Source organism: Nicotiana tabacum, chromosome 9 (assembly GCF_000715075.1).
Source record: "Nicotiana tabacum cultivar K326 chromosome 9, ASM71507v2, whole genome shotgun sequence".
NCBI classification, from domain to species: domain Eukaryota; kingdom Viridiplantae; phylum Streptophyta; class Magnoliopsida; order Solanales; family Solanaceae; genus Nicotiana; species Nicotiana tabacum.
Genome location: NC_134088.1, coordinates 83,961,302 through 83,978,176, shown reverse-complemented (window position 1 = coordinate 83,978,176; position 16,875 = coordinate 83,961,302). Strand labels below are relative to the sequence as shown.

General features: G+C 38.1%; 1 protein-coding gene across 1 annotated transcript; it reads left to right on the top strand.

Moving 5' to 3' along the window:
• The first annotated feature begins 10,946 nt into the window (after nucleotides 1–10,946).
• On the top strand, nucleotides 10,947–12,276 carry LOC107830175 (transcription factor TCP7). Its single transcript, XM_016657654.2, has one exon. The coding sequence runs from the start codon at nucleotides 11,079–11,081 to the stop codon at nucleotides 11,820–11,822; it is 744 nt and encodes a 247-aa protein (XP_016513140.2). The 5' UTR covers nucleotides 10,947–11,078; the 3' UTR covers nucleotides 11,823–12,276.
• The last annotated feature ends 4,599 nt before the right edge of the window (nucleotides 12,277–16,875 follow it).

Genomic DNA, 16,875 nt, shown 5'->3' with positions numbered 1-16,875 from the left:
ATAGGCAACTATGTCCTTCTTCATTCGCCTCCACCAATAATGTTGCCTCAAGTCCTGATACATCTTGGCGGCGCCCGGATGAATAGAATATCGGGAACTGTGGGACTCCTCAAGGATCAACTCACGAAGTCCATTCACATTAGGCACACAGATACGACCCTGCATCCTCAAAATCCGTCATCTCCAACAGTAACCTGCTTGGCACCACCGTGCCGCACTGTGTCTCTAAGGACAAGTAAATGAGGATCGTCATCCTGCCGATCTCTTATGCGCTCAAACAAAGAAGACCGAGTAACTGTACAAGCTAGAACACGGCTGGGCTCAGAAACATCCAACCTCATGAACTGATTGGCCAAGGCCTGAACATCCAATGCAAGCGGTCTATTACCAACTGGAATATATGCAAGGCTACCCATACTGACTGACTTTCTACTCAAAGCATCGGCCACCACATTGGCCTTCCCGAGATGATACAATATGGTGATATCATAGTCTTTCAATAGCTTCAACCACCTTCTCTGCCTCAAATTGAGTTCCTTCTGCTTGAACAAATACTGTAAGCTTCGATGATCAGTGAATACCTCACATGGCACGCCGTAAATATAGTGCCTCCAAATCTTCAGCGCGTGAACAATGGCTGCCAGTTCTAGATCATGAACATGGTAATTCTTCTCGTGAACCTTCAGCTGCCGTGAAGCATATGCAATAACCTTACCACCCTGCATCAATACTGCTCCCAGACCAATACGAGATGCGTCACAGTATATTGTATAAGATCCTGAACCTGTGGGTAACACCAATACCGGTGCCGTAGTCAAAGCAGTCTTGAGCTTCTGAAAGCTCGCTTCACACTCGTCTGACCACCTGAACGGGGCACCCTTCTGGGTCAACGGGGCTGCTATGGACGAAAATCCCTCCACAAAATGACGGTAATAGCCCGCCAAACCCAGGAAACTACGGATCTCTGTAGTTGATGTGGGTCTAGGCCAGTTCTGGACTGCCTCAATCTTCTTAGGATCCACCTGAATACCCTCTGCTGATACAACGTGACCCAAGAAAGCAACTGAACCAAACCAAAACTCGCATTTTGAGAACTTAGCATATAACTGGCTGTCCTTCAGAGTCTGAAAAACGATCCGAAGGTGCTGCTCATGCTCCTCTCGACTGTGGGAGTAGATTAAGATATCATTAATAAACACAACCACAAAGGAATCCAAGTAGGGTTTGAACACTCGATTCATCAAATCCATGAATGTTGCTGGGGCATTTGTCAGCCCAAATGACATCACTATAAACTCATAATGCCCATACCGAGCCCGAAAAGTTGTCTTAGGAACATCGGATGCCCTAATCTTCAATTGATGGTAGCCAGATCTCAAATCAATCTTTGAAAACACCTTGGCACCCTGAAGCTGATCAAATAAATCATCAATCCTCGGTAATGGATATTTGTTCTTGATGGTGACTTTGTTCAACTGCCGATAATCTATACACATCCTCATCGATCCATCTTTCTTCTTCACAAACAACACAGGTGCACCCCAGGGCGAGACACTAGGTCTAATGAAACCCTTATCAAGTAAATCTTGCAACTGCTCCTTCAATTCTTTCAACTCTGGCGGGGTCATGCGATATGGCGGAATGGAAATAGGCTGAGTACCCGGAGCCAAATCAATGCAGAAATCAATATCCCTGTCAGGTGGCATCCCCGGCAGGCCTGCATGAAACACCTCTGAAAACTCACGAACAACCGGCACCGAATCTATGGAAGGAACCTCCACACTAGAATCGCGGACATAAGCCAAATAAGCTAGACACCTCTTCTCGACCATATGCCTAGCCTTCATATAAGAGATAACCCTATTGGCAGAATGGCCAAGATTTCCTCTCAACTCTAATCGAGGCAACCTCTGCAAGGCTAAGGTCACTGTCTTGGCGTGATAATCTAATATAGCATGATAAGGTGACAGCCAGTCCATACCCAGTATGACATCAAAATCAACTATGTCGAGAAGTAGAAGATCTACAAAAGTCTCAAGACTCCCAATAGTGACCACACACGAATGATAAACACGATCCACAATAATAGCATCTCACACCGGTGTGGACACATACACAGGAGCACTCAAAGAATCACGGGGCACAACCAAATAGGAAGCAAAATAGGATGACACATAGGAGTGAGTAGATCCCAAATCAAATAAAACTGAAGCATCTCTACTGCAAACTGAAACAGTACCTGTGATAATAGTACCTGGGAAAGCATAACACCAGGGATGGGCCCCACCACCCTGAACTACGTCCCTGGGATGACCTCTAACTGGTTGGTCACCATCTCTAACGGCCTGACCTCTACCTCTAACAGTCTGGCCTCTACCTCTGGCTTCCTGACCCCTGTCTCTGGCTGGCTGAGCAGGTGGTGCAGCAACTAGTGCCGGAACCATGGCACGAGAACTCTGATGTTGTGAGCTGCCCGTTGCCCGAGGGCAAAATCTAGCAATATGCCTCGGATCACCACAAGTATAACATAACTTTGGCTGTTGTGACTGCTGACCCTGTCGACCTGAATAACCACCCTGATGACTCTGGAGTGGAGGTGCACTAATAGGAGCTGGTGGTGCATCGTAGGCTAGCTTGTCGGAATAATGCATCTGAGGGCCACGACCACCTGAGGCACCGTGGGATGCCTGGAGCACTGAATAAAATGGCCTGGGAGGATGGCCTCTACCAAAAGTACTCCTGCCTCTAGATGAGGCACCGCTGAACTCACCGGAATGACGAGGTCTCTTGTCAGACCCCTGACCTCCCTGAGTAAGAACCAATTCGACTCGTCTGGCGACATTAGCAGCCGCCTGAAAAGAAATCTCACTCCCAGTCTCCTTAGCCATCTGCAATCTGATAGGCTGAGCAAGTCCATCAATAAACCTCCTCACCCTCTCTCTCTCTCTCTCTCTCTCTCTCTCTCTCTCTCGGTGGGAGAAGTATGGCATGACATGCCAAATCCACAAAACGGGCCTCATACTGAGTAACAGTCATACTGCCCTGCTGGAGACGCTCAAACTGACGGCGACGCTCCTCCCTCAATATGATAGGCAGAAACTTCTCTATGAAGAGCTGAGAGAACTGGTCCCAAGTAAGAGCAGGCGACCCAGCTGGTCTGGTCAACAAGTAATCTCTCTACCATTTCTTGGCGGAACCAGTCATTTAAAATGCAGCAAAATCGACCCCATTGGTCTCCACTATACCCATGTTCCGTAAAACCTCGTGACAGCTGTCAAGATACTCCTGGGGATCCTCTGAAGGAGCACCACTGAAGTGAACAGGAAAGAGCTTGATAAACCTGTCTAATCTCCATAAGGCCTCAGAAGACATAGCTGGCCCATCTCCGACCTGTGCCGCAATAACCGGCTGAACTAATCCAACTGGCTGAGCTGCTGGAGCCTAATACTGGGGAGTTATCTGCTCTGGAGTGGGAGTGGTAGGAGTCTGGGCTCCTCCTCCAGCCTGAGAGACTGCTCATGCCATGGAAAATGCGCCAGTCTGGGCAACACTCTCCATAAGGCCCACCAAACAGACCAAAGCGTCCTGAAGTACTGGGGTGGCAATGAACCCCTCCGGAACTTGAGCTGGTCCGGCAGGAACAATCTAGACTGGAACCTCCTGCTCAAGCTCAATCTGAGGCTCCACTGCTGGGGTTGCTGCTCGAGCTCTAGGCTGAGCCATGCCTCTGCCTCGGCCTCGACCTCTGCCCTGCGTAAGAGCTGCCACTGGAGGCTCTGGTTGCTGCTCAGCTGAGAAAGCGGTATGTGTTCTCGCCATCTATGAGAGAATAAGAGTAGAAGATTTCAATCAGCATTGAGAAAGCAAAATCGCACGATAGAGAAGAAAAGAAGTGAAACTTGTTCCTAAACTTCATAGCCTCTGGAAGATAAGCACAGACGTCTCTGTACCGATCCTTCAGACTCTACTAAGCTTGTTCGTGAATCGTGAGACCTAGGCAACCTAGTACTTTGATACCAACTGTCACAATCCGAAATTTTTCACCGACAGGACCGTGATGGCGCCTAATATTTCACTTGCTAGGCAAGCCAACGTTAGAGAATTATTAAGTCAATTACTTATTTCCATTCAGTAATTAACAATAATTAACTAAGATAAAATATAATAAGTGCGAAATATCATAAAACTGTATTAATTACTACCACTCGGATCTGGAGTCACAATTCACGAGTATTCTAGAATTTACTACAAGTAATAGTCTGGAAGAAATACAACTGTCTGAATGAAAGAGAACAACAGTGACATAAAAAGTAGATGGGGACTTCAAGGTCTGTGAACGCCGACAGATCTACCTTGAGTCTCCGGACAGCGGACCAATAGCAAAATCTCGATCAACCTGAGCTGGTATCAAAGTTTGCAGAGAAAGTACAGAGTGCAGCATCAGTACAACCGACCCCATGTACTGGTAAGTATCGAGCCTAACCTCGACGAAGTAGTGACGAGGCTAGGATAAGACACCCACATATAACCTGAACAGTATAATCATGCTAGTGGCAACAATAATAAATAAAGCAATAATACAGAAATAATAGGAAGGGGACATTCAGTGGGGGAATACAACATAAAGAGTGAGAATAATGAAAAGATAGAATTAAACAGAAAATCCTTAAACGAATTGAGCAATTAAAATAGCAAAGGAAAACTGCACGGCATCACCCATCGTACTTTTACTCTCTTTCTCACAATATAAATAATTCATGCACGGCATCACCCTTCATTCTTTACACTCTTCCTCACAATATAAATAGATTATGCACGGCATCACTCTTAGTGCTTTACACTCTTCCTCACAATATAGTTAGATTATGCACGGCATCACCCTTCATGCTTTACACTCTTCCTCACAATTCACAGAATCAATAACAACGGATAGAGAGAAGTTTCACAAGAAATCAATATTTCATCAATGATTTCTTTCACAATTTAACATCTCGACCTCGAATCAATATTCACAATTTTATTGACCTTGGTGGAACCGGATACAAGTCTACCAATATTTTAACAACAACAATAAGCATGGATAACAAGATTTAAGACTACAAATTTGCAAGAAATAGAATTTTACTCGCATGCTATGACTCGACCACAACGTATAGATGCTCGTCACCTCAACTATACGTCGTATTCAACAACAAAACACATAGCAAATACTCACACAATACATATTCCCTCAAGCCAAAGTTATACACAACACTTACCTTGCTCCGAAGGCCACTTAATTCTCAATCACACCTTTTCCTTTGCAATTCACCGCCAAACCACTCGTATCTCTTCAAAAATGACTCAATAATATCAAATATTGCTAAAGGAATCAATTATATTTCATAAATTAAATTTTCCAAACTTTCCTCCAAAAAGTAGAAAAATCGACCACGGGCCCACTTGGTCAAAACCCGAGGTTCGGACCAAAATCCTTTTACCCATTCATCTCCGAGCCCGAATATATAATTGGTTTTGGAATCTGACCCCAAATTGAGATCTAAATCCCCAAATTTCCGAAATTTCTAGTTTCTACCCTAACCCCTAATTCTACCATGAAAACTCTAGATTTTTGGTTGAAAATTCAAGAAATGTAATGGGTAATTTTAAAAAAAATGGTTTAGAATCACTTACCAACAATTTGGGGAAGAAATGACTCTTGAAAAATCGCCTCTCACCGTTTGGATTTTGAGAAAAATGAGTTTTTGGCTAAAATCCTGTTTTTGGATTCTGTTAAGTGTCGGGCGACAGTGTTCATCGCGCTCGCGAGAGCACTGTCGCGTTCGCGAAGGGTACTGGCTGCCAAGCCTTCGCGTTCGCGATGATCACTCCCTCCTGGCATTCGCGTTCGCGAGACATGGCTCGCGTTCGCGATGAAGCAACGACCAACCACCCCCCAGGTCCCCACATGCTTCGCGTTCGCGTTGAGCCAGTCGCGTTCGCGAAGGGTAAGTCCCCTATCACTTCGCGTTCGCGACCAGGCCTTCGCGTTCGCGAAGAAGAAAATTTCAGCTGCCCAGTTTACTCTTCGCGTTCGCGAGAGTACCTTCGCGAACGCGAAGGAGGATATGCCAGAACACAGACTCTACAGAAAAACCAGATTTCCAAAGTCCAAAACATCCTGTGGCCTATCCGAAACTCACCCGAGCCCTCGGGGCTCCAAACCAAACATGCACACAGGTCTAAAAACATCATACGAACTTTCTCGCGCGATCAAATCGCCAAAATAATACCTAAAACTACTAATTTAGCACCAAATCGAATGAAGTCCTCAAGAACACTTAAAAATTACTATTTTCTCAATCGAAGGTCCGAATCACGTCAAATCAACTCCGTTTCTCACCAAATTTCTCAGACATGTCTTAAATATCATAATGAACCTGTACCAGGCTCCGGAACCCAAATACGGACCCGGTACTAACAATGCCCAGCATCAATCAATTCTTAAAAATAATTAATTTTCAAACTTTTAATTTTCATCAAAAATTCATAATTTGAGTTAGGGACCTCCAAATTCGATTTCGAGTATACGCCCAAGTCCCATAATTCGATACGGACCCACCGGGACCGTCAAAATATGGATCCGGACCCGTTTACCAAAAATATTGACCGAAATCAACTAAAATTAACTTTTAAGGCAAAAATTCTTATTTTCATTGGTTTTTAACATAAAATCTTTCCGGAAACCTGACCGGATTACGTACGCAAATCGAGGAGGGTAAAAATGAGATTTTTAAGGCTTAAGAGCGCAGATTCGAGTTCTAAAGTATAAGATGACCTTTTGAGTCATCACAGAAAAATGCGACAAAAAATAGGAAAAGAGAAGATGAGAGAAAAAAGGAAAAAAGGTGTAATTTAGTCTCCCTAATTTAAGGCACTAATAATGGATTGTATATAAATTATAAGCAAACCTTATTTAGGGCGGATAATTTTCAAAATTGAGACAATTTTAGTAATAAGGTTTCATATAGTGTATAGTAAAAATAAAACATATTTTCAAGGCAAAAGCATCTATTAATCTTCATGTTCGACCTTGTGGCATTTGCTGTTGTAAACATATATAGTACAGAGTCTTTTCCCATTCTCCTGGTATTTCAACTGGACACATTCTTTGCCTACATTTAATTCATACAAGTTAAAATGAAGTCAGATACAAAATAAAATAATCTCAATTCTCATGCATTAATAAAGATTAAGGTTGTCCAACGGGACGGGCCGTCCCGTCCCGTCCCACTTAATTCTAAACGGGATGGGTCCATGTTAAACGGGACACGGGATGGGACGGGATGGCCATTTCGTTCCGTTTGTCCCGTCCCGTTTGTCCCGTCCCGCCTATCCCGTCCCGTCCCGTCCCATCCCGCCTGTCCCGCGTCCTTTTTTGTGTGCATTATATACAAGAAACTTATAATCCTGCTTTTCAAAGTTTTTCTAAGACCACGGTTAGAAATGATATTTTTAAATTTCAAACATAATATTTGTTAAATTATACTTTGGCCCTATTTTTTATTATAAATACCCCATCCTTCTTCATTTTTTCTCACAAAAAATTAACATTCTCTCTCAAATCTCTTACATTCTATCTATATTATTCTCTCAATTTTCTCACAATCAAGTGATCAACTAAGTTTCAACTTTCAAGTATTTGGGCAAATTTTTGGAGCAACTTTCAAGCTTCAAATTAATTCATCAAGTATTTGGAGCAATTGTTTGGGCAATTTCTTCAAGTTTCGATATTTAATCACGGTGCACTCGTTCCATCTCCTAATTTAAATACATAATTTTTGCTTATCATTATAGTGCTTTTGTGTTTACTTTACGTGTTCTATTTTCGTATTTCATTTGTGTGTTTAATTTTTATGTTAATTTTTTTAATTTAATTTCGTATTTAAATTATGGCACCTTTGGCGTATTTAAAAAAAAGTAGTAAAAAAATAGTAAAGGTGAAAGTAGTAGTAATCCTAATTCTAGTCTTAATCCTAACAGTAATCCTAATCCTAACCCTTCTCCTAGAATTAGAAAACATATAGATGAAATGGCTCATGTTGATGAAACTTCATTTTCCCAACCCCCTGCATTTTATAATATTATTACTTAGTTACTTAATAGCTTGAAATTATATTAAATAAATTATAACTCTATTATAATTACTAGAATATTTCATTACAAGTCTTTTGTTTTAATATTTTATAATTCTTTACTTAGTTTCCTAATTTCCGTTTTAACTTTTAAGTTTATTAAATAAGTCAAAAAACTAGCCGTTGCAGACTTTAAAAATTTAGTCATTATCAAAAAACTAGCCGTTGCCAAACTTAATGCTTAAATAATAATTATTTTTTAAAAAAAATGACCCACTTAAGGTCCGCGAAACCGTCCCGTCTCATTCCATTTGTTAGCACAAACGGGATGGGATAAGCCTACCGTTTCATCCCGTTGGACAGCCATAGTTATAAGTTTTTATCATAAATTAACCCATTAACTTGGTTTACAAAAATTACGACATCATAAACCCGTGAAGCGAGTGTGCTCAATAAGTAGTAGGATTTTGAAAGAGAAACAACAGTGATGTTAGTTGTGTGTGTTTGTAGGAAGTAGTACCAGTATTATTTTTGTTTAATTACCCATATCTAAAATGAGTTTAATTTGCATGTGTAAATTTTTTTATATTATTATATTACTCAAATGATATTTAAAGGTTAGTCTTTTTAAAGCGTGAAATTTTTAATTTAGAATATAAGATCGGGATCTGTTACCTGCCACAGCAAATATAATGACATAATAGGGTAAAAATTTGTTATGACTCAATTTAGGGGAAGGGCACGGTTAGCCACTAATTAGAGATATTTTTTACTCTTTAGTCAGCCTCTCGCAGAAATACAGGGTTAAGCTGCGTACAATGGATCCTTGTGGTCCGGCTCTTCCCCGGACCCCGCGCTTTTTTTTACTCTTTAGCTACGGTTTAAAATGTATTTACTCTTTAGCGAGTACTTAATAAATTTACTCTTTGTCCTTAACTTCATGAATACTGTGTAAATATCAAGGACAAAGTGTCACGTATTTGCACCTTCCGTTGTTAAACTTTTGGACCTCATATCCTTAACTTCATATGTGCAATGTAAATGTTAAGCACATGGTTATCCTTGACTTCATGTGTGCAGCGTAAATGTTAAGGATATAATGTCCTTAACTTTATGAGTGTTGTGTAAATATTAAGGACATGGTGTCCTTAACTTCATGAATGTTGTGTAAATATTAAGCACAAAGTGTTCTATATTTGCACCTTCCGTTGTTAAACTTTAGGACATCATGTCCTTAACTTCATATGTGCAGTGTAAATGTTAAGGATATGGCGTCCTTAACTTCATGTGTGCAGTGTAAATGCTAAGGGCACCGTGTCCTTAATATTTACACAGCATTGTGTCCTTAATATTTACACAGCACTCGTGAAGAAAGGGTAACAACATCTTTTCGTATTAAATTTAATAGAGTAGTGATTATTTTTGCTCAGCATTAAAAATATTGGATAAAAACTAAATAGCATGTTAAAAAGTGGCTATCCCACGCCATTTCTACCTCAATTTACTAGTTCTATTAATTTGAATTATGCCAAGTGAGCCCATTGAGGTTAAAACATCCTTTATCGAAAGGTTATGGGATTTTTACACAAATAGCCGGCCATATTAATTGTTTATTTTTTATAGTCATATACATATATTATATATTGATTATACACATTTAATACATAAATTATGCATATAATATACATTCGCTGGCTATTTTTAGTTCAAGTTCTAGGGGTGGGCGGTTATTGGGGTTAATTCTTCAAAGGTTATTCATTTATAGAAGTAAAGTTGAGACCTTTTGATATCCAAGTTACTAAATCCAACTAATATAGATCCAAATTCATGAAGGGGTAAAACACTCATTTCCTAAAGGAGGTTCATCTCAAAAGTCGAAGGCGATCACTTGGTATTCAAAGATTCAATATTTAACTACTTTGAATTCATAGCTCCCGTGTGGATATAGATTTAGGTTACTTTTAAAAAATATATATATACTATTTGTTCATGGAATTTGATCAATTTTAAAAAAAAGTAAAAAAAATTTTCAAGTTCCAAAAAATTTATTTGGGTCAATTTTTGGATGAAATTTTTTCTTCCACTCACAAAACTTCTAACATATTTTTAAGTAAAATACATGTCCAAACACAACTTCAACTTTCAAATATTATTTTTTAATACAACTTTAAAAAAAAATATTTTCAAACTTCAATCAAATCTACGTCCAAATGCGAGTTGAGTTAGAGATAAAATCATATTATCGAAAGATTCTGTCTTAAGAGTCGAAATCGAACATCTTTTTAAGAGTAGAGAGTCTTTAACAAAGTAAGTGGGCGTTCGTAAGAATTTTAAAAATCCGGAAAAAAGTGAAAAAAAAAATTTCAACTAAAAATGGTATTTGAAAATTAGAGTTGTGTTTGGACATGAATATAATTTTGGATTGTTTTTGAATTTTTGTGAGTGATCTGATTGAAAATTTTAAAAAGCAGTTTTTTGGAGTTTTTTAAATTTTCGAAAATTTCCAAAATTCATATTGAAGTGAAAATCAAAAATTTTATGGCAAAACACTGATTTCAAAAAAAAGTAAAAAAAAATCGAAAATATTTTCATGGCTAAACGGGCTCTAAGTATTATATTTTTTATCGAGTTTTTAAAATTTATGAAATTAGATATATTATAATATTTACTATGTAATTATAAAAAGAATAAAGCATAAAATTAAAAGTTAAATTATTTTCACAAAAATACATCATTTGTTTTTAATCAATTAAAGAGGAGATAGTCATAGAAGAGTGAGAGTATTATATGTGGTCCCACGCAACCCATGTGCCCTCCTTCTGTCTCCACCAGCTCCTGCCGCTCAATCATTAGACCCCCCACCCCCAACCCAGACTACCCTTGCCCTGTTCCCCTTCTTTCCCTCACCCTTTCCTCAATTCTGTATCATTGAGTTTTTGTAAGGCTACCCCAACTACAGTCTTTATGTCGACGTCGGTAGAAGCTAACGGCGGCGCTACACTTACGCAGCAACACTCTTCTGATGCTGGCAATAGTGGTGCTTTGGTAGTGAAGAAGCCGCCGGCAAAGGACCGTCATAGCAAAGTCGATGGACGAGGAAGGCGTATAAGGATGCCAATTGTTTGTGCGGCTAGGGTTTTCCAGCTCACTCGCGAACTAGGTCATAAGTCCGACGGTCAAACCATTGAATGGCTGCTGCGTCAAGCTGAACCCTCGATTATCGCCGCCACTGGTACTGGTACTATCCCTGCTAGCTTTTCAACTCTCTCCGTTTCCCTACGGAATTCTTCGGTTTCTTCTTCTCTTTCCGCTCCGCTTGATTACAAGTCGTCATCACAGCCGTCGATTTCTCCCCCGCCGTTTTTGCTCGGGAAGCGTCTGCGTCCCGAGGATGACGACGGGAGTGGGGACAAGGATGACGCTAGTAACGGAGCTACGGTTGTGGGACCTACCGCTGGGTTCTGGGCTGTTCCAGCTAGGCCGGATTTTGGCCAGGTTTGGAGCTTTGCGCCGCCACCACCGCCGCCGGAGATGGTGGCGCCGACACATTCATCGGCAGCGAGATTTCTTCAGCAACAAATGGGAGAGGAGTCGGCTGCTAGATTAGGGAATTACTTTCCTATAGCTCAAGGGCACCTGAATTTGCTAGCTTCTCTGTCGGGCTCCGCACCGCCTTCTTCTGGGAGAAGAGACGATGACGGAAACTGAAGATATGAAGTATTTTCTGTTGATGATATGTATAAATGTGTATTGTTGTTTCCGTAGACGTGACATTGTTGTGAAAGTCTTTAGGGGTTAGGGTAGTGTAGTAAGTGAGAAATGGAGCTAGTTTTTGTGCAATTTGTTGAATTATTGCTAGTATTAGAGTGTTTGCTTCGTTGCATTTGTTAGGGTTTCAATTCTTAAGAAGAGACACAAGAATCAAGGGAGTCTCTTGTGATGGATTTGGTGGGGATTTACCACCACTATGGGCACAGAACTCTCAATAAGTGCTTGACCATTTCGTTAATGGAGAGTGGAGAAGATAGGTGTTTGATCTGTGGACTACCAAAACCTGTAGTTCCGCATGAATGTTTTGTAATGAAACCGTGGAGGTTTCTGATGAATTGAATTCTGTAATTTGTTGAAACTGTCAGTGTGAGATAATCTTTCAGATTCGAAAGAGTGCTATGGACTTTGTTCAGATACATTCTGTTTCTTGATTGGATGATGTTTTTGTATGTGTGTGAAGGTTCACTTGCCACTGATCAAGTGATACATGAAAAAGTGTAAAATGAAATCACTGGAGCACTGTAATTGTAATATTTTCAAGAGTCTTGATTGAACATGTTAAGTGCTTATGATGTCAATTAGCTGATTTTGAATCTCAGACAGCACTATATATAGGAATGGGAGAAGGAAACCTTGGATATCTGCAATTTGTGTTTTTTACTCGGTGTATGGAGTAAATAATTGTATCAGGCTTGATATCTGTTCTATAAACTTGCAGTTAGTGCCACATTTTGAAGTGGAGAAGCTTGAGTTTCAAGTTGAAAATTATTTGGTAATTTCTAGCTGCACTACTCTCTGTTATTATCTTCATTCTATGCATTTCTCGGTCGCACTAAGAAGACTAGACATCTGAACCTAGTTGTTAAACTGATGTAATATTCCACATATGTGCTGACTCACATGCACTTTTTATTATGATGTGCTATTTCAACTTGGAGTAGGATAAGAATCATACTGCAGCATGCTGTAGTATGATCTAAAGTTAGTTGGAGAATTCTGCTCTGCAGCATCTGAGATTAACCTATAAAAATAAATTCTGCTCTGCAGCATCTGAGATTAAGGATACATTATAGCTTTTTGCATTAGATTTCATAACATTTAAATTATGTCTATTTAGTGATTGTAAAAGATTACATGGCTTAAAGATAGGCTGATATTTAGAGGATCACTTGAGATTGCAAGCAAGTTCCACCTCCTTACTTAAAGGTTAGATGTAGGATTTTTTTACTGTTTACCTGTGATAAAGAAATTCTAAGTGAATAGACTACTAACGTGTAGGTTTCTGATTGAATTCTTAGTCTTTCAGTGGAAATCTGCTTACGTTCTGAAACTGAATTGGTGAAACAAGATCAGATTGAAGTCTCCAACTGACATTTGCAGGACTTGTGAAATGCTTTTCGACTACCTAAGGACTTCTGGAGGTAATGTCCTTTTAAGGGGGGTGAACAAATGGTAAATCTTTATAAATAGTCTAGCAGATGCTAAGAGATTGTTAAATGCTTTGAGCTTTACATGGTAATTTCTTGTTGAAATCTTAGAATCTTAAGAGGGTATGGAACATCAGTTTAGTAATTTGATCCCAAGAGGAAAGAATGATTTGCTAAATCTGGTTGTTCTTATATGGAGTTGAAAAAGAATTTCTATGCTTGTTAATTATGCTGGCTGAGAAAAAGAAAATTTACTTTCGTCTTGGAGACGTAGGTAATTCTGGTTTCTGGTACTTTGGATCCTTTAAATATGGTTCTGCAGGTTATTTTTCCTTCCTTTAATTAACTGAAGGCACGCTTTCACTGCGTATCCCTAATCCCTATGGCTTTACAAACCAAGACACTATTTGCAGAATTCATAGTCTTTACTCTTTTTCGTGATGATTGCTAACAGATTATTAGAAGAGGGCCTGCAGATACACCGTCCTAACTCGATATGTTGGCTAGATTCTTTCTACATTAGCCAGTGGTCAGTGGAAAGGGTACCCATTCAGTGTCAGAACTGGAAATATGTGGTTAGCAATAAAAGCTTCAGAGTATTAGACTTTGTTGAATCTGGACTCCTTTTGAATTATGTCTGCTACCTGCGACATCTTTGCATCAATCCTTCTTTGTAGCCGGGTGATATTGTTGGTTCAAATAGTTTATTGAATTGAATTTAATTTGCAACACCTCTTTGTTCATATATATGCTATATTACAACTCGGTTACGCAGAGTGAAAAATTCCAATATTCTGGTCCAACCTCGGGGTTTGGCTAGAAATACCCAGCCATTCCCTTAGATTTTCCTTGCGAAAATCTTGAATTATCTTATCGCTACACCAGTGTGGTTAATCCATTCTATTCTGGGAGGAAATAATCATATACCTTAGATATTAGGTGGGGATTAAGAACCCGTTTGGCCATGAAAGTTTTTTCACTTTTTTCCGAAATCAGTGTTTGGCCATAAAAATTTTAATTTTCACTCAGATCACTCACAAAAATACAAAAACAACCCAAAATTATTTCAAATATTACTCTAATTTTCAAATACTATTTTCAATTGAAATTTTTTTTCTTTTTTGTTTTTGAGAATTTTACAATTCTTATGTCCAAACGCCCACTAAGTCATTATGGACGCACTGTGAAATTATTGAAAGATAACAATATATATCACTAAGTTTTTGACGGATACTATATTGTGAACTCATAATTTTAAAAGATTGATGGGTTCAATGGCAAGAAAATAAAAATTACACCGATCAAATAAAAATCATGCATTCACGGATTCAAGTCAACAGCCGCCAATAGAAGATGTAGTGCATCATTAACTTGTAGATAGGGATTCAAACCCGCTAATTGTTTTGCGTATTTGCTTATACAGGGTTCTGATAAGAGTAACTCCAGCAAGCTACCTGTGCAGAATATGACTTCAAATAACAAGGCAATTGTTGAATGATGATAATGTCAACATTCACCTTCGCTTCTAAATTGCTAGGAACAGCTCTAATGTAAATATCGTGATTGTCAAGCTTAAGAAAATCATAACTATAATCCAACGAGGATTGCCTAGGATTGAAGCACGGGAGAAAAAACTTGGAGTTTTGAGGATTGAAAGTATTTCCCATGAGGCAAGCGAGGGGTATCATTATTAAACTTGAAGTTCTGGCCATGGAGCAGGCCATGACAAAAATCAAGACCAATCACTTTTAGGGATATTTGTGTACTTCACCCTATTAATAAACTTGAGAAATATACATGGCTGAGCACTTTTTAAATAATATTTAAGAAAATATTAGTACTGTTTACTTATTACATAAATGGAAGATTTTTTTACACTAATAGCATTTAACCGCAGGTTTTAAAAATAAATGAAGACCCACTAAACGAGGGATCTATTTTGATCCTTATTAACGTATACTTTGTTGCCCTCCTCCCCCCCACCCCACACCCCACACATCCGTTCTTCCCTCATTTTTTGGGGGCTAATTAAGCCTCGCTTCTTTCTCTTACTACTTTGTTTCTTATTTCTCCCGCCCCTCAATTGTTTCCCTTTGTGCTTGAAAAAAAAAGAAAATAAATTGAGTATACTTGTGCCATTTATATAATTAAATATTGCTAATACGTAAATACCAGAATTATTATGTAAATATACTAGAATTATTATGTAAATATGTTAGAATTTCTTTCTAAATAAATTCATAAACACGGATGCAATATACATGATACAATTATTATTTGTATAATTAAAATGCTAGAATTATCCCATAAATATTTAATAAAATTATGAATTATTAGTATACCTTTTATATAATTAAATATTAATTATACATGCAATATACTAAGAATCAATTCTGATGGAAGTCATATTCTTGCGATAAATTCAGAATAATTGAAATATAAATGCATTGAAAAACAATTCCACATTTTATAATAATACCATTATTATACCAATTATATAATTAAATAGTGATAAGTAAATATGTAATATAACAGAATTATTCCATAAATATATGTATAATATATATTCCAATTAATACATTAATTATACCATTGTTATTATACCTGCTAAATTCCAAATTCATTGGAGTTATATTGATCTTATTTCCAACGGATTGGATACACTTCAAATATAAATGAATATTTTAAAGTATTTTCTCGTAATATTTTTGATCTTATTGTTCTTACTTTTCAATTCTTAGTGGTAGTATATATCAATATACCTATTATATTCAATATATATTATTTTAATATTTGATTATTTTCTCAACTGTTGATTGCTTTATACATGTTTTATCCCAAGTTTATTTATAAATAACTTTTATGAATGGAAAGGAATCATTGAGATCCTAGTTTATTCTCAAGCGTGATATATGGGACGTAGTTAATTAGAAATTGAACCATGTGCGATAATTTAGTAACTGAAAATGTGATTCTTGGTCCAATATTATAGGTTTCTGCTAGGGATGTAGTTAACTAGTTGCCATATCTGTTAATTACTTATTGCTGCTGGAAGTCTGCTAAATTTTCTTAAATATTGCCTAGTAATATTTTTTTTCCGGGTATACATAGGTCGGATTGGTTCAGACCAAACCAAAGCAATTGTGTCGAGTTTTTAAATCTATAAACCAAATCAACAAAAGTTGGGTTTTTCAATCTCAATTTTTTCGATTTTCTCGGGGTTTTGGGGGGTTTTCCCTGTAAAATTTTCATAGCACAAAACATATAATTTTTGCTCCAAATATTTCTTTGATCCTAGTACGATATAACTATAAAAGGTATTACCTAAGAAAATAATACAAAATAATGTGAGATAAGTGATGAAATTGTACTAAATAATCAACAATAAAGATAATTAAAACGCATAAAGCCATAATAAAAATAAACATAATATAAAAGTACTAAGTCATGCTAAAATAAGTCATAAGTATTAATTAGTACTTCCCCTCCTTTTGTAGTTCTTGAATTTTATAATATACATGGTAGGGGTCCATGTAAAATTCCACATTAAATAATAATAAAAT